This window comes from Microplitis mediator, chromosome 7 (genome assembly GCF_029852145.1).
Source record: "Microplitis mediator isolate UGA2020A chromosome 7, iyMicMedi2.1, whole genome shotgun sequence".
Lineage (NCBI taxonomy): Eukaryota > Metazoa > Arthropoda > Insecta > Hymenoptera > Braconidae > Microplitis > Microplitis mediator.
The window spans coordinates 5932354-5956217 of NC_079975.1; the positions used below are offsets into that span (position 1 = coordinate 5932354).

Genomic DNA, 23864 nt, shown 5'->3' on the forward strand with positions numbered 1-23864 from the left:
ACTAATTGGCTCGATGTGTTTCAAAAGTTTAGATTGTGCAGCAGATAATGCGATCTGCGATGAATCAAAAACTTGCCAATGTCCTGTTGACTTTTACCTATCTGTCAACAAAGAGGAGTGTTATTCATATGCAAAAAGTAAATCTTACAAACTCTAATATAAAAAGCAAAAGTATAAATCTTCAAAATCATGTGAAATTCTTTAAATTAATTCCAGAACAAACCGATTTCTGTGAAACTGATATTGCTTGTCGTAATCTCAAATATACTTACTGTTCTGAAGACTATAAATGTGCCTGTTTACAAAACTACATCACAGTAGACGGCCATTGTCGGGGCTTGATTAACGCCACATGTTCCGAAGATTCAGACTGTGCAGTGAATAATTCAATTTGTGATGAATCAAACACTTGCCAATGTCCTGTGAGTTCTTACCTGTCTTCAAACAAAGACAACTGCAATCTTTATGCCGAAAGTATGTTTGCTTCAAAAAAATCCAAAATTTTATTCCTTTCAAATATAAATCAATTTTTTTATTTTGAATTATAGAAATATATGATTACTGTGATAATGACAATAGCTGTCGTGATCTCCAATTTACCTATTGCTCTGCTGACAAAAAATGTACTTGTGTATCAAACTATAAAGAAATTGCTGGACATTGCCGCGCCCTTATCAATGCATCTTGTTCACAAGAATCGGAATGCGCAGCAAACAATTCAGCTTGTGAATTAAATATTTGCCAGTGTAGTATCGACTTTTATCCTTCTTCGAACAAAGACAAGTGCCTTCCATACGCTAAGCGTAATGTTTCATATTTTATACATAAAATTTTATGTTCACTAACAAGTCATAATATTCGATACTTCAATTTTCAGAACTCTCTGATTTCTGCGAGGCCAACATCGGTTGTCGGGATGTCAAATATACTTACTGCTCTGACGACAATAGATGTGTTTGTTCACCAAACTATACAGCAGTAGAGGGATATTGTCACGGTTTCATAGGTTCTCATTGTTCTGAAAGCTCAGATTGTGCCTCAAATAATTCTATATGTCTATCGAACATTTGTCAGTGTTCTGTAGATTCATATTTGTCAACCAATGACAGCAAATGCCATTTGCTCGCTAAAAGTAAATTGACATATATTCAATTTTATACCAAAAGACTTTCAACTAAATGGAGATTTCACAAAATAACGTAATAATAATTGTAAAAATTTCAGGAATTTACGATTCTTGTGAAACTGATACTGGTTGCCGCGACCTAAAATACACATACTGTTTGGAAGATAACAGATGTACTTGTTTAGAAAACTATACAATAGTAAATGGGTACTGCCTCGGATTGATTGATGCAAAGTGCTCTAGTGATTTTGATTGTGCAATAGATAATTCGATTTGCGATGACTCAAATACTTGTCAGTGTCCTGTCGATAGCTACTTGTCTGTAGGTAAAAATAAATGTCATCCGTATGTTAAACGTAAGTGTTTGTGCCTAGTAAAAAACAATTGCAACGATTTGATTACCTATCAGAACTATCCTCTTTTCAATTTTAGATCTACATGATTTCTGCGAAAATGATATGAGTTGTCGTGGTCTCAAATTCACTTATTGCTTTGAAGGGAAATGTACATGTTTAATCAACTATATAAGTAATAATGGATCTTGTCTTGGTTTGATTGGCTCAGCGTGTTCTGATGACTTAGAATGTGCCGCCGAAAATTCAGTATGTGACCAAAAAAATACATGCCAATGTTCTGTTGACTTCTATCCTTCTTTAAATAAAGAGAAATGTCATCAATATGCTAAAAGTAAGTTTGTTTTACGCAATCGTCGTAATATTTCTTGAAAGTTAGATCCAAAAAATGATATATGCTTGAAATATTTCAACTGAAATTGCAGAACTAGATGATGTGTGTGAAACAGATATTGGCTGTCGAAATTTGAGCTTTACGAACTGTTCTAAAGACTACAAATGTTCTTGTTTCGAAAATTATACTGTAGTTAACGGATATTGTCGCGGACTTATTGATGCAAAGTGTTCAGATGATTTAGATTGTGCGGTAGAAAATTCAATTTGTGATGAATCGAACACTTGTCAATGTTCTGTTGATAGCTACTTGTCTGTAGAGAAAAATAAATGTCATCCGTATGCTAAACGTAAGTGTTTGTGCCTAGTAAAAAACGTTTGCAAAAATTTGACTACCTATCAGAGCTATCCTCTTTTAAATTTTAGATCTACATGATTTCTGCGAAAATGATATGAGTTGTCGTGGTCTCAAATTCACTTATTGCTTTGAAGGGAAATGTACATGTTTAATCAACTATATAAGTAATAATGGATCTTGTCTTGGTTTGATTGGCTCAGCGTGTTCTGATGATTTAGAATGTGCCGCCGAAAATTCAGTATGTGACCAAACAAATACATGCCAATGTTCTGTTGACTTCTATCCTTCTTTGAATAAAGAAAAATGTCATCAATATGCTAAAAGTAAGTTTGTTTTACGCAATCATCATAATATTTCTTGAAAGTTAGATCCAAAAAATGCTATATGCTTGAAATATTCCAACCGAAATTGCAGAACTAGATGATGTGTGTGAAACAGATATTGGTTGTCGAAATTTGAGCTTTACGAACTGTTCTAAAGACTACAAATGTTCTTGCATCGAAAATTATACTGTAGTTAACGGGTATTGTCGCGGACTTATTGATGCAAAGTGTTCAGATGATTTAGATTGTGCGGTAGAAAATTCAATTTGTGACGAATCGAACACTTGTCAATGTTCTGTTGACAACTATTTATCCGTAGACAAAAGAAAATGTTACGCATTCGCTAAACGTAAGTTATACGATTTTTACAATGCGATCAATCATTGCAAGTCAAATAAATTAGACTCTAATTAATTTTAATCATCAGAATTGAATGACTTCTGCGAAAGTAAAAACGGCTGCCGTGATTTAAAATACACGTACTGCTCTGAAGGCAATAGTTGTATTTGTTCTGAAAACTATATCGAAGTAGACGGGTATTGTCGTGGGCTTATAGGTACGAATTGTTCAGGAAATTCAGATTGCGCAATAGAGAGATCGATATGCCAATCGAGTACTTGTCAGTGTCCGAATGATTTCTATTTATCTGAGAGTGGTAACCAGTGTTATCAATATGCGAAAGGTAAGTTTTGAATTTTAGTATAGAAAGAAGGAAGAAATATTTAATACTGTGTACTAAATTACAGAACTCAATAATTTTTGTGAAACTGATATTAGCTGTCGTGAGTTTAAGTACACACATTGTTCTGATGATAACAGGTGTGCGTGTTTAGAAAATTATACGGTAGTTGATGGTAACTGTCGTGGGTTAATTAACGCAAATTGTTCTGATGATTTGGATTGCGCTATAGAAAACTCGATTTGCAAATTCGACACTTGTCAGTGCTCTAGTAATTTTTATTTATCAATTAATAAAAAAAAATGCTATCCATATGCTAAGCGTGAGTCTCTTAAATTCAATGAAAAGTAACGCGTTAAAGTATGAAAATGTAAAATTACTTATTTATTTTTTTTTCTTTATAGAATTAAACGACTTTTGCGAAAACGATATTGGTTGTACTGATCTCAAACACGCAGTTTGTTCCAACAGTAACCAGTGTACATGTTCTTCTAATTACGCAGTGATAGAAGGGCATTGTCTGGGTTTAATTGGTGCGAATTGTTCTAATGATTTAGACTGTGGAGTAGACGAATCGATTTGTGAATCGAATATTTGTCAATGCCGCTATGGTTTTTATTTATCTGAGAACCAGGAAAAATGTTACGCGCAAGCTAAACGTAAGTTTTCTTGGCACAATGAAAAGTGATGATGATATTAATTATTAGAAGGGTAAAACTAGTACAATTTTATTTGTAGAACTCAACGAATTTTGCGAAAATGATGTCGGTTGTAGTGATCTAAAATACACTGTTTGTTCTGAAGAGAACGAGTGTGTTTGCTTACGTAACTATACAAACATGAAAGGACAGTGCAGAGCTGACATTGGTTTGAACTGTTCTGAAGACTTAGACTGTGCGGTGGACAAGTCGATTTGCAAATCAAATCTTTGTCAGTGTCCTAATGACTATTATGTGTCTACAACGAAAGGAAAATGTTTCCAGTATGCAAAACGTAGGTTACCATGCTCAAAATATAAAACATGTGAAATTAGAAAGTAATACTATGATTACTATTTTATACTTCAGAATTAAATGAATTCTGCGAAGACAACGTTGGCTGTCAAGATCTTAAGTATAGTTACTGCTCGCAAGATAATGAATGTATTTGCTCGGCCAACTATAGAGAAGTAAGTGGATATTGTCGAGGATTGATTGGGGCCAATTGTTCAGATGATTTAGATTGTGAAGCAGAATATTCATCATGCGATGATTTTAATACTTGCCAATGCGAGGTTGATTTTTATCTATCTACGAACAAAGATAAATGCTATTCCTTTGCTTCACGTAAGGCCCTGAGATATAGTTTTATAGGAATGATAATGATAAACAATAATTAATGTTCTATTACTTGGTAGAAGTTAATGACTTTTGCGAAACTGATATTGGTTGTCAAAAACGTGATCACACTCGCTGCTGGGAAAACGCGTGTACTTGCTGGCCGAATTACACTATAGTAGATGGGAATTGCCGTGGACTTATAAATGCAAAATGCTTTGTAGACTCCGATTGCTCCATAGAAAGTTCAATTTGTGCTTCTAACACTTGTCAATGTCCTATCAATTTTTATCTTTCTGCAGACGAAAAACAGTGTCATTCATTCGCTAAACGTAAATGATTGCATTTCAATTTGTCAGTGACAATAAAGATTATAGAAATTTATTTAGTTTGAATTTCAGACATCAATGACTTCTGTGAAACTGATGTTGGTTGTCGTGACCTAAAGTTCTCATATTGTTCCAAAGACAACAAATGTACTTGTTTACTTGGCTTTATAGATGATGATGGATATTGCAGTGGACTAATTGGCTCGATGTGTTTCAAAAGTTTAGATTGCGCAGCAGATAATGCGATCTGCGATGAATCAAAAACTTGCCAATGTCCTGTTGACTTTTACCTATCTGTCAACAAAGAGGAGTGTTATCCATATGCAAAAAGTAAATCTTGTAAACTCAAATATAAAAGGCAAAAGTATAAATCTTCAAAATCATGTGAAATTCTTTTAATTCATTCCAGAGCAAACCGATTTCTGTGAAACTGATATTGCTTGTCGTAATCTCAAATACACTTACTGTTCTGAAGACTATAAATGTGCCTGTTTACAAAACTACATCACAGTAGACGGCCATTGTCGGAGTTCCATTAACGCCACATGTTTCGAAGAGTCAGACTGTGCAGTGAATAATTCAATTTGTGATGAATCAAACACTTGCCAATGCCCTGTGAATTCCTACCTGTCTTCAAACAACGACAACTGCAATCGTTATGCCCAAAGTATGTTTACATATCATATAATGAACAATGATTTCATGTTCCAAATTTAATTTTCAGAGATGGATGACTCCTGCGAAAACAATAATAGTTGTCGTGATCTTAAATTTTCATACTGTTCAGATAATAAAAAATGTACTTGCTTACCAAATTATAAAAAATTGCATGGTCATTGCCTTGGTGTCATTGATGCGAATTGTTTCAATGATTCAGATTGCGCAATAGAAAATTCAATATGTGATACAAACATTTGCAAATGTCGTATCGATTCCTATCTGTCTGCAAGTAAAAATAAATGTCAGTCATACGCTAATCGTAAGTTCTTAGTTTCGATTCAAAACTTATGAATCCACAGAAATTTTCCAAAACTAATCGTCGAAAATTTCAGGAGTCAATGATTTTTGTGAAGCGAACAATAGCTGCCGTAACCTCAACAATACTTACTGTTCTAAAGACCATAAATGCGTGTGTCTTAAAAACTATACTCTGATAGAAAATTATTGTCGTGGCTTTATAGGATCGAATTGTTCCCAAGATTTAGATTGCGCCTCCGAAAATTCAGTCTGCAGCAAATCGACCTGCCAATGCCACGATAATTTCTATCTCTCTGCGAACGAAACCAATTGTTACGCTTACGCAGAACGTTAGTTATCTAATGTATCTAATAATTAAAATAATTACATCTCCGTTTCTATCTTAATTTCTAGGCATAGAAAATTTTTGTGAAGACGACGTTGGTTGTCGCAATCTTAAGTATACGTACTGTTCAAAAAACAACAAATGCACTTGTTTGCCAAATTATGTTCAAGTTAACGACCGTTGCCGCGGACTTATCAATGCAAAGTGCCTCAAAGATGTAGATTGCGCAGTAAACAATTCAATATGCGATGAATCAAATAGTTGTCAATGTCTCAATGGTTTTTACCTGTCTGCGAACAAAGGAAAATGCCATCAATATGCAAAACGTAATTATTAATTATTTCTGTCAAATAAATATACAATTGAATCTAATAAAGTTAATTTCAGAATTGGATGATTTCTGCGAAACTGATGACGGATGTCGCAATTTAAAATACGCGCACTGTTCTAAAAAAAATAAGTGTATTTGCCTACTAAACTATACTGAGGCAGGCGGTTATTGTCGAGGTTTTATTGGTTCTAATTGTTCTGAAAATTTAGATTGTTTAGTAGATTACTTAGTATGCAAATCAAATGTATGTCAGTGTCCTGATAATTTTTATTTTTCTTCAAGCCAACAACAATGCATCCCGTATGCTAAACGTGAGTTTTCATGATTCATGAGCTTTCGGCCCGTGTATGTAACCCTGCGACTCGTGCTGAAAACATTGCACTCGCCACATAAAGACTATCTTAGTATCCTAACTATGCAATATAGGGGAGAGAGGGGGTACTTAAGGAAATACCAAGTTTTCGAGGACTCAAATACGCTAAATCTTTTATTTTTTTAATGATATTCAAAGTAAATAGAAGAAATTTTCAGTTACCGTCGAAAAAAAAAATTTTTCATTTCTGCGGGCAAAGTGGGGTACCCCCTAAAAAAGGTAAAAAAAAAATTTCTGGATTTTAAACGAATTGGATTAAGTTAAATTTTTTTTTAAGTAATTTACATGAAGAAAAATTATATTTTACATGTTTATTGGATATATAAGAAGAAAAAAAATTTTTAATAGTTTTTATCATAAAGCAAACGTCATTAATATTTTTCAACTGACAATTGATTTTTGAAAAAGTTTATCAAAAAAAATTCAAAATAACGCTTAATTATATTTACAGAAGTGATTTTGGAATGTTTAAAAACTATTTAAAATAAAAAATTTTTTTTTATCAAATTTTGGGGATACCCCGTTTTGCCTACCCTACCCCCTTTTGCCCCCCCCCCCCTTCCCCTACTATTAAACAACTAACTTTAGCGAGATTTGGCGAGCCTAAGATATCGACCTAAAATTTTTTTTGTTTTCCGAAAAATGTTTTTTTTGTACAAAGAAAAATATTTTTGGTATTAATAATGAAAATTAAAAAAAAAGCGAATTTTCGGCCCACCCTAATGTATAATTGTCTACCCGAGCCGAAGGCGGTAAACACGCGGATCGGGACATCCTGCCTTCCTCTGTAGTACATGTGTATACGATTTTCTTCACCAGACCTGCACCTGAAAGTTTCAATTCCTGTCCTGTTTAGAGGGAATAAAATCGTTCTTTTCTTTTATGAGAAAACAAATGATAAAAATTAGCGCATGTGCAGTTCTTCCCACAAACTCAGTCAAAAGTTTAAACTTTCAGGTATAGATCTGATGCAAAAATTAGCTATACACACGCGGGTTGAAATGCCTTACTGTCCTCCTTCGGTGTGTAATATACTAATTAAGTACGAGTATTACTTTTTGTTGAAAAATTTCAGAACTCAAGGATTTCTGTGAAACTGATAAAAGTTGCCGTGATATTAAATTCACACATTGCTCTGAAAATAAACAATGCACCTGTTTACCAAATTATGTCGAAAAAGATGGAAATTGTCGTGGACTTATTGATGAATTCTGTTTTGAAGATTCTGATTGCAAGGTAGAAAATTCCCGATGCAATTCAAATGTTTGTCAATGTTCTTTTGATTACTATCCATCTGTCAATAATGACAACTGTTTCAAATACGCTCAAAGTAATTTAAAACCAAGTGCATGATAAATTGTCTAACAGTAATTATAAAAAAGTATGATATCCATATAATTATATTTCAGATCTTACTGATTATTGCGAAGACAATGAAGGCTGCCGCAAAATTAAGTATTCGTTTTGTTCGGATGATAAAAACTGCACTTGTTTTACTCCATACAAAGAAAATGGTGGACAGTGTCTTGGGGTTTTCAATGCGAGCTGCTTTAATGAGACGGATTGCGATAGTTTTTATGAATGTTCATCAAATCGCTGCTCGTGCCGCGATAATTTTGTCTTTGACGACTATCATAAGTGCATTCCAGTGAACCGATGTAATTATTTCTACCGTCAATATTTCTAATCACTGGTCTATGGACTTATAAATTATTTTTTCTTTAGATTTAGGAGATTCTTGTATAGATAATGAATACTGCAGAAGCATCGAACATTCGTCCTGCGATTCAGATTATCACTGCACTTGTTCAACAAACTACATAAATGTGAATGGAAGCTGTCTTCATTATCTTGGTACATGTTGCTTCAAAGATTCTGACTGTGGAATAAAAGATTCGATATGTCAAGGATATACTTGTAAATGCAAGAAAAAATACTTTTTTCATCCGTTTTTTATAGAATGTCGAAAAAAATAAATATACCCGTTGAAAAATCATACCTCATTTGAACTTCTTATTCAGGCTGAAAACCATTTTTTGGTTTTTTTGGAATTTTTCAGAAACGACTTGATCGATCGATTTCGAAATCTATTCAGCTCTGGAACGCAACGGAACGCGTCGATTGCTGCCTTAACCATCTTAATCGGTTCATTCGTTCGAGAAATATCGTTGGCGACAGAAATGGTGAAAAACGGTTTTTCTTCAATTATCCCTAAGTGATAAATCTGATCAATTTCTAAATCTAGTCAGCTTTATAACTCAATAAAGAGCGTCAACTGCCACATTAAGCGTCAAAATCAATTACTTAGTTCAAAAGATATCGGTGTCGAAAAATTTAACAACTACACGGAAAAAAAAAATAGGTACAGCGACAGGATTTTCATGTTACAGCAACAGAACACATCCTGTGGGAGCAACAGGATTTTCATGTGACAGCAACAGGATAAATCTTGTTGCAGCGACAGGATTTTTCCTGTGGAATTAATAAGATAAGGAACAAGTTTCGTGTACTAATTTTTTTGTCTGTATAATGAAATTTCAAAATTTGAAAAAAATTTCAATTTAAAAAAAAAAATTAACTTCGAAAAAAAATTTTGATTTTTTCCAAACTTTGAATTTTTTTTCAAATTTGGAAATTTCATTATACGGACAAAAAAATTAGTACATGAAATTTGTTCCTTATCCTATTTATTCCAAAGGAAAAATCCTGTTCCTGCAACAGGATTTTGTCCTGTTGCTCTCACAGGATTTATCCTGTTGCTGTAACATGAAAATCCTATAGCTGCAACAGGATTTTACCCTGTTGCTCCCACAGGACTGAGTCCTGTTGCCACGCCTATTTTTTTTTTTCCGTGTAACAATTTACCTCATTTTTCCCGGATAACTCTGAATATAAATTACCAAATGGTCCACAAATTATACTAGCTCTTCGTCTTTACAGACTCTTTCGATCAACACGTAATGTCATGTAACTCGTGCTTTAGTTTAAATAACATTATCATTTTTCTCGAATGTTTATATATTAATGCTCTGATCTGAGTCAAAACTCATTTAAATCCTTATATTGGTCACTTACGTTGATTTCTGCCTGAATACATTTAATTTATTAAACATAATCGTGAATAAAAATTTCAAAAACGTTTATTTATTAATGATTTTCGATTCTTGAATTTTCAAACTTGAACTTATAACGTAACTTGTTTGAGCATAAGAAGCTCATAAAAAAAAATCACATTCAAGAGTATTTCCGAGCTCGACGAGCTCGAAAACAGCGGGAAGTTTTTGAGCTCCTTGAGCTCGACAAACTTAACACATTTATAACTATAACAATTTGATTATTAAATACAACTTTGGCAAATTACAATTACATTATTCAATTACATTATAAATAGTATATGATAATTTAATAACCTGTTGATAAAAATGATATTAAGCAATGAAACGCATCACCAAACGATAATAAATTGTTTTTATAATAACTTACTTTTGTAAATGACTCTAAAGATAATATAACGAAGTATCCACTACTTATTAAAGTAGGTTTCAAAGGTTCTGCGAGTATGATTGTCATCGCTTTACGTACATTATTACTCAAATTATACCAGTTCGTGTTATAAAGAGCATTAGTAATGTCAGCAAACTGAAAATAATTATTTAGAAGAATTCAAATACGATAATTAGTTGAATCAACAAGTGAATCAAAACTATTTGGGCTATTCAAATTTTTTTCGTTTTATAATTAATGAAAGTATAGTTATTTGAGTTGAAGTAAAAGTACTTTACCTCAACTGTCACTTGATTAGCAGCAATGCACTGAAAAAATATTTGGATCGTCATAGCTATGACATACAATAAAGTACCAACAAAATTTATTGACCGAGTTTCTATGTGTGATAACGTATACGTAATACTGCAAATTAGAAGCGAACTCGATGCGTACTGTACAAATATTGCCGTTGAAAATAAAGACTTCACAAATTCTACTAAACTATAAAATTAAAAAATACAAATGAAAAAATTATTATAATGAATTTTTTGAAATTGCGGCGGTATCCACATTTAGGGTTCGAAAAAGAAGGAAAATTTTTAATAATATTCAAGTATGAGTGAATTTTAAAACCAATTGAATGAAAATAATTAATAAGTTTTTTTGAAGATAAAATTAGAAATTTTGTTTTTTTTCAATCCTTCGACAAAAGGATCGAAAAACATACAACTTAATAAATTTTTTAATTACCTATTGTGATAGGTAGTCTAAATTTGCCACCTAATATATAAAAAAAAAAAACATTTATACAGTTAATTTTTGGATTCGCTTAAAATATGTAGGGGCGGTCGGGGCAAAATGGGTAGGGGCCGGGTACCCCGAAAATATTATAAAAAAGTTTCTTTTCTAAAATGGTTTTAAAACATTCCGAAATCACTTTTGTAAATATAATCGAACATAATTTTGTATTTGTTTTTTTTTACTGTTTTTGAAAACTTTGTTTTTGGAAAAAAAATAGAATGTAATCAATTTGATTCATTTTTCTTATTAATTTACAATAAAAGAACTCCCAGTGACAATTAAGCTCGAATAGATTTCTACAATCTTTTTGAAAGTATTAACAAGTTTTATAATGTTGACATTTAATTAACTAATAAAAATTTTTTAATCTATTACTTTAAACAATATATAATTGTTTTTTTAAAAATATCTTCTTTGAAATTAGAACTAACTAAAATCTTTTACTTTAAACTTAACAGTAAATAATGATTAAAAAATGAAAAGTTAAAAATTTAAAGAAGGTTGTTAAACTTTTTCAAAAATCGAATGTATCGAAAAATTTTAATAACCTTTGTTTTGTGATAAAAACTATGAAAAATTTTTTTCTTCCTTTGCATCCAATAGTTATGTGAAATGTTATTTTTCTAAATGTGAAAAAGTTATGACGTATTTGAGTCCCCAAAAACTTAGTATTTCTTTCCCCACCCCCTTTCCGCCCCTACTGCCTTAAAAAATATTAAAAATATCGTACCTCAGTATGTTGTTATGATAATCAACCCAGTCACCGATCATTTTTCGTTCAATTTCTCTGATATTTACGCTCCCATCATTTCCCTCATTAATTTTCTGTAAATTTTTCACCAGTACAGAAAATCGATGTTTAAGAATGTGTGTCTGCGCACATAAGTAGTACAATATAGAACAAAACATTGAGTCATAAGCAAAATTAACACAAGCTGCGCTGCAAACTGCATAAAGTTGATATATAGCAGTTGGCCAATAATATTTGTATGTTGTATAGTCGTAAGGAAACCATCCTTGATAAGGCATCACATTAGGCGGACTCATTCGCAGTATACGACCTAATGAGTACCACGATGCCCCTACAGTGCATAGCCCCGTATACAATATTGAAACCGTTCTATTGAAATAAAATAAATTTTTCAACTCAAAATATTAAAAAAATTGATAAATTTATAAAATCAAGTATTCATGACTTACTTTGTAAAGTTATCAAATTTAATATAAATCTTCTCTTCTTCATCGTCTTTTGCTCTAAATGGATCTCGTTCAAAACGATTTACAAATTCTTCAATCGATTTACGATAATAAAGTACTGTGATTATTTTATAACGAACTGTGATTAAACAACTCAACAATGATAGATTATCAAAGATCACAACAACGTCGATATTTCGTAACCCAAAATCCAAAACACCAGAAAGAAGAAATGAGTGATTAACAATTGTCAACAAGCAAATGTAAAAGTAATACAGAGCAGCTTTAAATCCTTTCCAATGCTCAGGTTTCCACAGCCCGACCAAAGTTAAAAAAAAAATGTTTCTTTCTAAAATGGCCATTTAATTTGTTATGGTAAGTGTTCCTCAGACGCCGGTATGTCTACGAGTTAACTCATTGTTCGGACCAAAAACATATTTTGTATCTTCGTCACAAAATTGTTAATTATTTAAAACTAATTGTGTCATTCAAATGAATTGCTGTCATTTTGTCATTTGCTGTAATAGCATTAAATTGCGTAATAGCTCCAGCTGACATTGTTAATGACATTAGCTATTAATTATTAATACGCTAAGAGTTGAATGCACTGCGCAGAAAGGGTCGTAGGTTGTCCGGTGTCAGTCGTCAAAAAACATCAAGGCTGTAAAGTCCTAGCGACTATTTTGAATCGATACGCTTATATCTACTGAAAATTTTCTTTAAAGAATGTTTCCACTTGAAATAAAATTTAAAATAAGTATAAACATAAAAAAAATTATGCAGTGAGCGAAAAGAATTAAAATTCATAACGGATCAGATACAAACTCTTCTTACAATTTGTAATGAAATTTTTTTATTGAATTTATAAAAGATATAAAAAAATCAAAAGTTGACAAGAAATATACAAATTTATTTTTTTTAAATTTTATTCCTTGTATTCAGTAGCCAGAATAGATGTGATGGATATTGCAGTGGACTAATTGGCTCGATGTGTTTCAAAAGTTTCGATTGCACAGCAGATAATGCGATCTGCGATGAATCAAAAACTCGCCAATGTCCTATTTACTTTCGTCCATCTGTCAACAAAGAGGAGTGTCATCCATATGCAGAAAGTAAATCTTATAAAGTCTATCAAAAACAAAGGTATAAATTTTTGAAATCATGTGGAATTCTTTAAATTGATTCCAGAACAAATCGATTTCTATAATACTGATATTGCTTGTCATAATCTTAAATACACTTACTCTTCTGAAGACTATAAATGTGCCTGTTTACAAAACTACATCACAATTGACGGCCATTATCGGGACTTCATTAACACCAGTAGAAGTAATTGTCAGTCATTCGCTAATCGTAAGTTCTTAGATTCAATCCCAAATTTATGAATCCACAGAAATTTTCCAAAACTAATTGTCAAAAATTCCAGGAGTTAATGATTTTGTGAAACGAACAATAGCTGCCGTAACCTTAATAATATTTACTGTTCTACAGACCACAAATGCGTTTGTCTTAAAAATTATACTTTCATAGAAAATTATTGTCGGGGATCTGTAGGATCGAATGGTTCTAACGATTTCGATTGCGCCTCTGAAAATTCAGTCTGCAGCAAATCGACCTGCCAATGCCACGATAATTTCTATCTCTGCAAATAAAAAAATATGTTATCCTTATATCTAATAGTTTTAATAATTACGTCGTCGTTTCTATTTTAATTTCTCGGCACAGATAATTTTTGTGAAGATGACGTTTGTTATCGCAATCTTAAGTATACACACTGTTCAAAAAACAATAAATGTACTTCTGTACCAAATTACGTTCAAGTTGACGATCGTTGTCGCGGACTTATCAATGCAAAACGCTCTAAAAATCCGTGATCAAAATGTAGATATTGACTGAGCAATTAATCCAACGCATGGATTGGTGGGAGATTTGTTTTAGACATCGATTGCAACGGTCATGTTTCTGAACAATTGCGAGTTCCGATCAATGATCAATTAAATTCCGAGCAATAGACTGAGGCAAAATTAATTACGAACTGTGCACAAGTTTCCAAGTTTTTCTATTGAACAATTGAACAACCCGAAGTATCGGCAAGAAAGTGATCAGCGTGTATCGGTAATCGTGTAAAACCGTTTTTTTTGTGTTGACAAGCGAAATGCGTGATTAAAGTTTTTTTTCGGATACTATTTTATTAGTTACGCATCATAGAATCATAGTAATTTGGCGGGTTACCGAATATAAAATTAATTTTCTGTAATACCAACCGCGGAAGTTAGATTTTTGAACTATAGTTTGTCTTTGATCAAGTCACAAGCCGAGTTTTGGCGAACTGATTTTTTCTTCGTTAACTCAATTTTATATTTTGTGATATCGATTCATTTAGTTGTTTTGTTCAATATACGATAATTTATGTGTTTTTAATTCGAAACAATTTTTTAATCGTAATTTTGAGTCCTGACCTTTCTCCAATCCGCTACCCTGAGTCGTATCATATGAAATTTGTTTATTGGTGATGATTAAATCACCTAGCGCCCATCCTAATGATTATCGAACAAGGTTGCCATTTGTAAGTGTACTTGGACATCACTCCGGTAGATCCTTAAACTTATTTATTGTATTATAATAAACATTTCTTAATTTATAAACGTTATTACCTTATTACTGTTTTCGTTTTTTTTTCTCGAGAATGAAGAACATTTCAATCCACGTGTGACATCGCCTTATTCCCGAACCGCAGGCGGAAGTGTCAAACACGTGAATTGAAAAGTCCTATCTGCTTGTGTGGTGAGTAATATATTGTTCCAATATTTTCACGTTTTCATATATCGTGAAATTACGAGAATCAATAATATTATTAATCGATTTATGATCCCATGAAATGATTTTACTTATTTAAAAATAATTATTTAATGCTTCTCCAAGTAAACTTAACTCATTTATAACCATAACAGTTAGATTATAAAACGCAACTTTGGCAAATTACAATTACATTATTGAAGTACGTTATAAATAGTATACGATAATTTAATAACCTGTTGATAAAAATGATATTAAACAATGAAATTCATAACTAACTTTTGATGATTTGTATTTATAGGGTCCCATGACAACTGATCCCAGACAAGTGATCACATGACTGTTGATCCAACACCCTATCCAAAAATTCCCATAGAATCCACTCAACTGCGACAAAAAACGCATAGAATCCTATAGACCGTATTGGTTTCTATGCGGTTTCTGTCGCAGTTGAGTGGATTCTATGGGAATTTTTGGATAGGGCAGACAACTGATCTTCTAATTGATCAGTTTCATCAAGATTTTCAAAACTTTCATTATAATCTTCATCATTTTCAACCGAGTGTTGATTGAATCAAATTTCGGTGGGATCAATTTGTAGGGATCACTTGTTGTGATATAAAATTGGTGGGATCAGTCGACGGCACACCTATTTATAGTAACTTACTTTTGTAAATGATTCTAAAGATAATATAACGAAGTATCCACTATTTATTAAAATGGGTTTCAGAAGTTCTGCGAGGATGATTGTCATCGCTTTACGTACATTATTACTCAAATTGTACCAGTTCGTGTTGTAAAGAGCATTAGTAATGTCAGCAAACTGAAAATAATTATTTAGAAGAATTATAAAATACGGCAATTGGTTGGATCAACGCGTGAATCAAAACTTTTTGGGCTATTCAAATTTTTATCGTTTTATAATTAATGAAAGTATAGTTATTTGAGTTACAAAAAATTCGTGATTCGTGATTCAAAACTTTTTAATGTATTCAAATTTAAACAAAAGGTTTGGTTTCACGTTTTTGAGGTTTTCGAATCAATGAAAGAATACTTGTTTTGAAATAAAATAATTTTACCTCAACTGTCACTTGATTCGCAGCAATGCACTGAAAAAATATCTGGATCGTCATAGCTGTGAGATAAAAAAAACTACTAACGAAATCTATTGACCGAGTTTCTGTGTGTGATAATGTATACGCAATACTGCAAAGTAGAAGTGAACTTCCTGCGTACTGTACAAATATCGCCGTTGAGAATGAAAATTTCACAAATTCTACTAAACTATGGAATTAAAAAATATAAATAAACAAATTATTGCAATAAATTATTGAAATTAAGGGGGTATCCATACCCTATCAAAAAAGTCCATGTGGGATTGCATAGGAACCCAATCTAGACTGGATTCCCATATGGATTTCTTCGATAGGGTATTAAGGCTTCGAAAAATAAGTTGGAAAATTTTTAATAATATTAATTATGAGTGAATTTTGAAACCAAGTGAATGAGAATAATTACTAAATTTTTTTAAATATCAAATTAGAAATTTTGTTTTTCATTTCCATAAGTTTTTTCTTTCACTTTTTTAAAGGGTTCCCATTTTGCCGGCTAAAAATGAAATTTTGTTTTTTTGACGGCAGCTGATAATTTTTTCTATTAACTTTGAATATCGTAAAAGAAAAATATATAACGTATTTAAGTCCTCGAAACGTTAGTAATTTATTTACCCCGTTTTGCCTCGCCCCCGACTTCCTTAAAAAATATTTAGAATAACGTACTTGAGTATGTTGTTATGATAATCAACCCAGTCACCAATCATTTTCCGTTCAATTTCTCTGATATTTACGCTCCCATCATTTCCCTCATTAATGTTCTGTAAATTTTCCACTAGCACGGAAAATCGATGCTTAAGAATGTGTGTCTGCGCACATAAATAGTACAATATAGAACAAAATATTGAGTCATAAGCTAAATTAACCCATGCACCACCGCAGACTGCGTAAAGTTGATAAATAGCCGTTGGCCAATAATACTTGTATGTTGTATAGTTATAAGGAAACCATCCTTGATAAGGCATCACATTAGGCGGACTCATTCGAAATATACGACCTACTGAGTACCACGATACCACTGACGTAAATAGCCCCGCATACAATATTGAAGTCGTTCTATTGAAATAAAACAAATTTTTCAACTCAAAATATTAAAAAAATTAATAAATTTATAAAATCAAGTATTCATGACTTACTTTGTAAGCTTACCAAATTTTATATAAATCTTTTCTTCTTCATCGTCTTTTGCTTTAAATGGATCTCGTTCAAAACGATTTATAAATTCTTCAATTAATTTACGATAATAGAGTATTGTGATGATTTTATAACGAATTGTGAATACACAAATCAATAATGATAAATTATCAATGATCACAACAATGTCGATATTTCGCAACTCAAAATCCAAAATACCAGAAAGAAGAAATGAGTGATTGACAATTGTCACCAAGCAAATGTAACAGTAATAAAGAGCAGCTTTAAATCCTTTCCAATGCCCAGGTTTCCATACCCCGACCAAAGTTAAAATAAAAATGTTTCTTTCTAAAATGGCCATTTCATTTATGTTATGGTGAATGTTTCTCAGACGCCAGTATGTCTTCGAGTTAACTTATTGTCCGGACGAAAAATATATTTAGCATTTTCGTCGTGAAATTTTTAATTATTTAAAACTAATTTTGTCATTAAAATAATTTACTGTCATTTTGTAATTTTCTGTAATAGCATTAAATTGCTTAATAGCTCCAACTGACTTTGCTGATGACATTAGCTTTTTATTATTAATACGCAAAGAGTTGAATTCACTGCGCAGGAAGGGTCGCAGGTAGTCCGGTATCAGTTGAAAAGAAACATTAAGATTGCAATATACTAGCGACTGTTTCGAATCGATACGCTTACATGTACTTAACAATTTCTTCGAAATGTATTCTACTTGAAATAATCTTTATAGCAAGTACTACGTAGTGTCTAAAGATACAAAAAAAAAACCTGTGTTCGGAATAGTTTACCGTGTGGAACGTTATCGTGCCGCACGCTTTTCCCTTATTCTATCCCACCTATTTCTGTACACTTATCCGCGTCGTAAGTATTAATATTAAAAAACTGTGCAATGAGGGAAAAGGATTGAACTGTAACAACAAATACAGTACAAACTTTTCTTATAATGTGTTATAAAATTTTTTCATTAACCATATGAAAGACATCTTACAAAAAAATTAGTAATTAACACAAAATATAGAAATTTATTTCCTTTAAATTCCATTTTTGGCATTCTGTACCCAGAATATATGTGAATTAAAAAAATTCAATTTTTGATAATTCAAAAATTACTATAGACCCTCCTTAATAATATGAGTATAGGGGAGTTCAGATGAAGCTTAAATCGGCTGTAGCTTAAATGACGTTCTATTTTTCGACTCGCGTGATATGGCAATTATAAATAATGATATGATGAGTGTTCTGTATTGTTTCATTGTAATTTATTTTAATATTCCCGCTTACAAAAATTACCCGGGAAAAAATGATTTTGCCTAATTATATATAATTATATATGATTATATATGGAATATATATAATTATATATGATATTATATATAATTATATATGGTTATATATAGGCCTATATATAAGTATATATAGCCTTATATATAATTAGACCTAATTATACCGGGAAAAAAATGATTTTGCTTAATTATATATGATTATATATAGAATATATATGGTTATATATAGACCTATATATAAGTATACATAGTCTTATATATAATTAGACCTAATTTCACCGGGAAAAAAATGATTTTGCCTAATTATATATGATTATATATAGAATATATATGGTTATATATAGACCTATATATAAGTATATATAGCCTTATATATAATTAGATCTAATTATATCCCGGGACAAAATTATTTTGCCTAATTATATATGATTGTATATGGAATATATATAATAGTATATATAATAGTATATACCTATATATAGTTATACATAGGTCTATATATGATTAGATCTGATTAGACCTGACCTATATAGACCCATATATAGTAATTTTTATTATATTTTAGATCTTTAGATCTATATATAATCAAATACAAATTAATTATTTATATATATATATATATAAGTTAATATTTTATTTATAGAATATATTTAATTTCTTTAATATATTAGTAAAAATGACTCTAGTAATTTACGTTTGTAAGTACTAATAGTCTAATGACATGATTATATTATCGATCTATAAATACATAATAAAATGTTATATAACAAAAATAAATATATGTAGTAGCACAGTCGTTAATTATACTCTGTATTTATATTTTGAGGGAAATATAATTTGTTATGAATAATTGCAAACGTATAATTAAAAAATAAACTTCCCTCTGAATACTTCAATATTAATCGTACATGAACATATGTAATTGTATATAAATTACACATAATCATATATATGATTAAACCCGCCTAATTTTCGGATCTAATTATATATAAAATATGATATATATATGTATTATACATAATCATATCTAATTATATATGAGTATATATAACTTATATATGATTATATATAATTAGACCTGGCCAATTTTCAGATCTAATTATATATAACGTATTATATATAATCATATATAACCTATATATAATTATATATAAATTATATATAATTAGGCAAAATCATTTTTTCCCGGGTATTTATACTTATATACTTCATTATAATATATGTTTCTTAATTGATAAACTTGATTAAATTATTAATGGTTTTTTTTTTTTTTTTTTTTTTTTTTGAGAATAGACATTTCAATCCACGTGCGTAATGGCCTGACTCGAGCCGCAGACGGGAGTGTCAAACACGTGAATTGAAACTTCCTACTTGTTTGTGCGTTGTGTAATATATTATTCGAATATTTTCACGTTTTTATTTATCGCGAAATTATGCGAATGAATATTGTTTATCATTCGATTTATGATGCCATGAAATGATTTTACTCATTGATAATAGTATATTAACGCATTGAGTGGAAGGTGCTTTCGACAACGGGTGTAATTGATTCGCGAGCTGTTAGGCGAGTGTTGCCAACACACGAGTGTCGAAAGCCCTTCCTACTCAATCCGTTACGATAGTTTTTGCATCGAATGGTAAGAAAGAATGTCTCTGATTGGTAAAAAAAGGACACTACATTAAATTTGATCTTTTAATTAACCTAAAATAATATTCAATCTTATCAATATAAAATTAATTCCTGTATTATTTCTGATGCAAAAGATTGATAAATAATAATAGTAACAATTAAACATGATTTAATTGATTTTTATAATGATTTAAAATTATTTTCATTGTTTTCAAAATATTGATACCCAGCAAAAAATAACTAGAGTTTCAAGTCAAAATTCATATAGTGAATTGTACATTATAGTTGTCCCGATGAAAACTTGGGATTTTTTTCCCACCAGTTTCTTCCCCCACCACTACAATATTAGAATGGGCGCATGCGTCATTAAATGTGCGCATGTGCCAAACCAACTTTTGAAGGGTGGGGGGAAGAAATCGTGGTGGGAAAAAATCCCAAGCTTTCATCGGGACGACTATACAATTAAATACAGTAAGATGATTTTCTATAGTCTGGGACTTTCCGTTGTCCTAACTCGAGACGGCTGTTGATTGGGTTTTCTGTTGGATCGTTTAATGTCTAATAAATAGTATATCAATATATCTGTAAAAAGTGTAGATTTGTCATATTTTTCACGAAAAATGTGGACATTCTCCGCGATATTTATTCTTTGTAGTGTCATTTTTAACCAATCAAAGACTTGCTTTCTTACCATGAGTTGCAAAAAAAATTATTCAATGCTTCTCCAAGTAAACTTAACCTTTCGTTACTCGCGTCTTTTTTAGTTTCTAGCTCGCACTGTAGCGAGTCTCTATAGGTTGAGTAGTTGTTAGTCGGCGATTCGCTCATAGCGCGAGTAACGAAAGGTTAACTCATTCATAACCTCAATAGTTAGATTATTAAACGCAACTTAGGCAAGTTACAATTACATTATTCAAGTACGTTGTAAATAGTATACGATAATTTAATCACCTGTTGATAAAAATGATATTAGACAATTAAATTAATTACCAAAAGATGATCAATTGTATTTACAGTAACTTACTTTTGTAAATGAGTCCAAAGATAATATAACAAAGTATCCACTATTTATTAAAGTGGGTTTCAAAGGTTCTGCGAGTATTGTCAAGGACTTTTGTACGTTATTACTTAAATTATACCAGTTAGTGCGGAAAAGCGCATTAGTAATGTCAGCGAACTGAAAATAGTTATTTAGAAGAATTCAAATACGTAAATTGGATGAATTTACAAGTGAATGAAAGTATAGTTATTTGTGTTGAAATAAAATAATTATACCTCAACTGAAACTTGATCAGCAGCAATGCACTGAAAAAATATCTGGATCGTCATAGCTATGAGATAAAAAAAATTACCAGCGAAATTCATTGACCGAGTTTCTGTGTGTGATAACGTATACGCAATACTGCAAATCAAAAGTGAACTCGCTGTGTACTGCACAAATATGGCCGTGGAGAAAAAAGATTTCACAAATTTTACTAAACTATATAATAACAAAAAAAAAAAAAAAACAATGAATAAAGAAATTACTAGAATAAATTTTATGAAATTAAGGCAGTATCCATATTAAGAGGATCGGAAAATAAGTAGGAACATTTCCAATAGTATTATACAGTATGTGGGAATTTTTTAATCAATTGAATAAGAATAATTATTAAGTTTTTTTAGAATTAGAGTTAAAAAATCTTTTTTCAATCCCATCCAGAGTCGAAATTTAGAGCCTATATAGGCCCTTCTAGCCCGAAATAGATCCGATTGAGAGCACTGTGGTCCTCTAGCTCCGACTTTGAACCCAGAGGTTCTAACATTCACTGAGAGGTTCGATTTTGAACCTTCAAGTCCGACAATATAAGTCCCGTAATAAATTTCGATTCATTATAATTAAATTATTTATGATGATACAAAAAATTAAAGATTTTTTTAAATTAATTGAAAGCATTATTTCTTGACATGCAACGAAATTTATATAAAATTAATTATTATTATTATTAATTTATTATAAAAAAATGGACTATTAACAGCATTTGCTATATATTTTGATAATTTTGATTGAAATTATTTTGAACATTGTAAATGCAAATGAAATTCAGAGTAACACAGATTATTATTAATCATAATATCAATAATGCTAATGACATTAATAATATGAATATTATTATTATTACAATAAAATAGGGCTCAGAGGTTCAAAATAGGACCTAATTTTAATTTTCATTAGATCCTATATTGAACCCTAAAGTGCTAAAAACGAAAATTTGTTGCACTTCAGGGACCGAAATCGGACCTAATTTAACAAGGAAACAGACTCTATTTTGAGCCTCCAAGTCCGAAATAGATCCGACTTTAGAAGATGCAAAATGGGCTCTAAATTTCGACTCGGGATGACTACTATTCAACTAAATTTCTAATTTTTTTGTACAAGGATTGACTAAAAAAATTCGTTTATTTAAACAAATATTTTGACAATCAAAAAGAATCAAAAAGACTTAAAATTCGATGAATTGCTTAATTTCGGGTTAGTACATAACCAAAACATTTATACAGTCAATTTTTCGATCCGCTAGAAATATGTACTTCCTTGAAAAATACTTGAAATTTCGTACTCGAGTATGTTGTTATGATAATCAACCCAGTCACCAATCATTTTCCGTTCTATTTCTCTGATATTTACGCTCCCGTCATTTCCTTCATTAATTTTCTGTAAATTTTCCGCTAGTACAGAAAATCGATGCTTAAGAATGTGTGTCTGCGCACAAATATAGTACAATATAGAACAAAATATTGAGTCATAAGCTAAATTAACCCATGCACCACTGCAGACTGCGTAAAGTTGATAAATTACCGTTGGCCAATAATATTTGTGTGTTGTATAGTTATAAGGAAACCATCCTTGATAAGGCATTACAATAGGCGGACTCATTCGCAATATATGACCTACTGAATACCACGATACTGCTACAGTAAAAAGCCCCGCATACAATATTGATAGTGTCCTATTGAAATAAAATAAATTTTTCAACTCAAAATATTTAGAAAATTGATAAATTTATAAAATCAAGTTTTCATGACTTACTTTGTACGCTTATCAAATTTTATATAAATCTTTTCTTCTTCATCGTCTTTTGCTCTGAATGGATCTCGTTCAAAACAATTTACAAATTCTTCGATAAATTTACGATAATACAGTAATGTGATGATTTTATAACGAATTGTGAATACACAAATCAATAATGATAAATTATCAATGATCACAACAACGTCGATATTTCGTAACTCAAAATCCAAAACACCAGAAAGAAGAAATGAGTGATTGACAATTGTCACCAAGCAAATGTAAAAGTAATAAAGAGCAGCTTTAAATCCTTTCCAATGATCAGGTTTCCATACCCCGACCAAAGTTAAAATAAAAATGTTTCTTTCTAAAATGGCCATTTAATTTATGTTATGGTGAATGTTCCTCAGACGCCAGTATGTCTACGAGTTAACTTATTGTCCGGACGAAAAATATATTTAGCATATTCGTCGTAAAATGTTTAATTATTTAAAACTAATTTTGTCATTAAAATAAATTGCTGTCATT

The 23864-nt window shown here is 31.1% G+C and overlaps 4 protein-coding genes and 1 long non-coding RNA gene across 6 annotated transcripts; 2 read left to right on the forward strand and 3 right to left on the reverse strand.

The window, feature by feature from the left end:
- The first annotated feature begins 13 nt into the window (after window positions 1–13).
- LOC130671072 (neurogenic locus Notch protein-like) lies at window positions 14–8828 on the forward strand. The gene is made up of 24 exons (XM_057474763.1): window positions 14–137; window positions 217–474; window positions 549–803; window positions 878–1132; window positions 1225–1482; window positions 1559–1813; window positions 1905–2162; window positions 2239–2493; window positions 2585–2842; window positions 2921–3175; window positions 3240–3494; window positions 3577–3831; window positions 3911–4165; window positions 4240–4497; window positions 4569–4820; window positions 4890–5147; window positions 5227–5484; window positions 5542–5796; window positions 5870–6124; window positions 6189–6446; window positions 6508–6762; window positions 7900–8154; window positions 8234–8482; window positions 8550–8828. Exons 1-24 carry the CDS (start codon window positions 14–16, stop codon window positions 8798–8800), a joined length of 6000 nt encoding a protein of 1999 aa, XP_057330746.1. The 3' UTR covers window positions 8801–8828.
- Window positions 8829–9704: 876 nt separating this feature from the next.
- On the reverse strand, window positions 9705–12698 carry LOC130671487 (odorant receptor 94a-like). 2 transcript variants are annotated; one of them, XM_057475406.1, is made up of 5 exons: window positions 12312–12698; window positions 11842–12231; window positions 10607–10811; window positions 10308–10463; window positions 9705–10234 (listed from the first exon to the last, which is right to left on the reverse strand). In XM_057475406.1, exons 1-5 carry the CDS (start codon window positions 12668–12670, stop codon window positions 10193–10195), a joined length of 1152 nt encoding a protein of 383 aa, XP_057331389.1. In that variant the 5' UTR covers window positions 12671–12698; the 3' UTR covers window positions 9705–10192. The 2 variants fall into 2 exon arrangements, with proteins under 2 accessions (XP_057331389.1, XP_057331388.1); XM_057475405.1 differs by having other exon boundaries at window positions 9705–10463.
- Window positions 12699–12969: 271 nt separating this feature from the next.
- LOC130671336 (uncharacterized) lies at window positions 12970–14895 on the forward strand. The gene is made up of 4 exons (XR_008990503.1): window positions 12970–13147; window positions 13251–13420; window positions 13497–13661; window positions 13735–14895. It is a non-coding gene; the product is annotated as an uncharacterized LOC130671336 (long non-coding RNA).
- LOC130671335 (odorant receptor 94b-like) lies at window positions 13153–17731 on the reverse strand. The gene is made up of 7 exons (XM_057475165.1): window positions 17353–17731; window positions 16883–17272; window positions 16184–16388; window positions 15772–15927; window positions 14768–15340; window positions 13553–13950; window positions 13153–13384 (listed from the first exon to the last, which is right to left on the reverse strand). Exons 1-5 carry the CDS (start codon window positions 17709–17711, stop codon window positions 15299–15301), a joined length of 1152 nt encoding a protein of 383 aa, XP_057331148.1. The 5' UTR covers window positions 17712–17731; the 3' UTR covers window positions 13153–13384; window positions 13553–13950; window positions 14768–15298.
- A 2970-nt stretch (window positions 17732–20701) lies between these two features.
- On the reverse strand, window positions 20702–23758 carry LOC130671367 (odorant receptor 94b-like). Its single transcript, XM_057475218.1, has 5 exons — window positions 23358–23758; window positions 22888–23277; window positions 21563–21767; window positions 21312–21464; window positions 20702–21238 (listed from the first exon to the last, which is right to left on the reverse strand). The coding sequence occupies exons 1-5, from the start codon at window positions 23714–23716 to the stop codon at window positions 21197–21199; spliced, it is 1149 nt and encodes a 382-aa protein (XP_057331201.1). The 5' UTR covers window positions 23717–23758; the 3' UTR covers window positions 20702–21196.
- Between the last annotated feature and the right edge of the window lie 106 nt (window positions 23759–23864).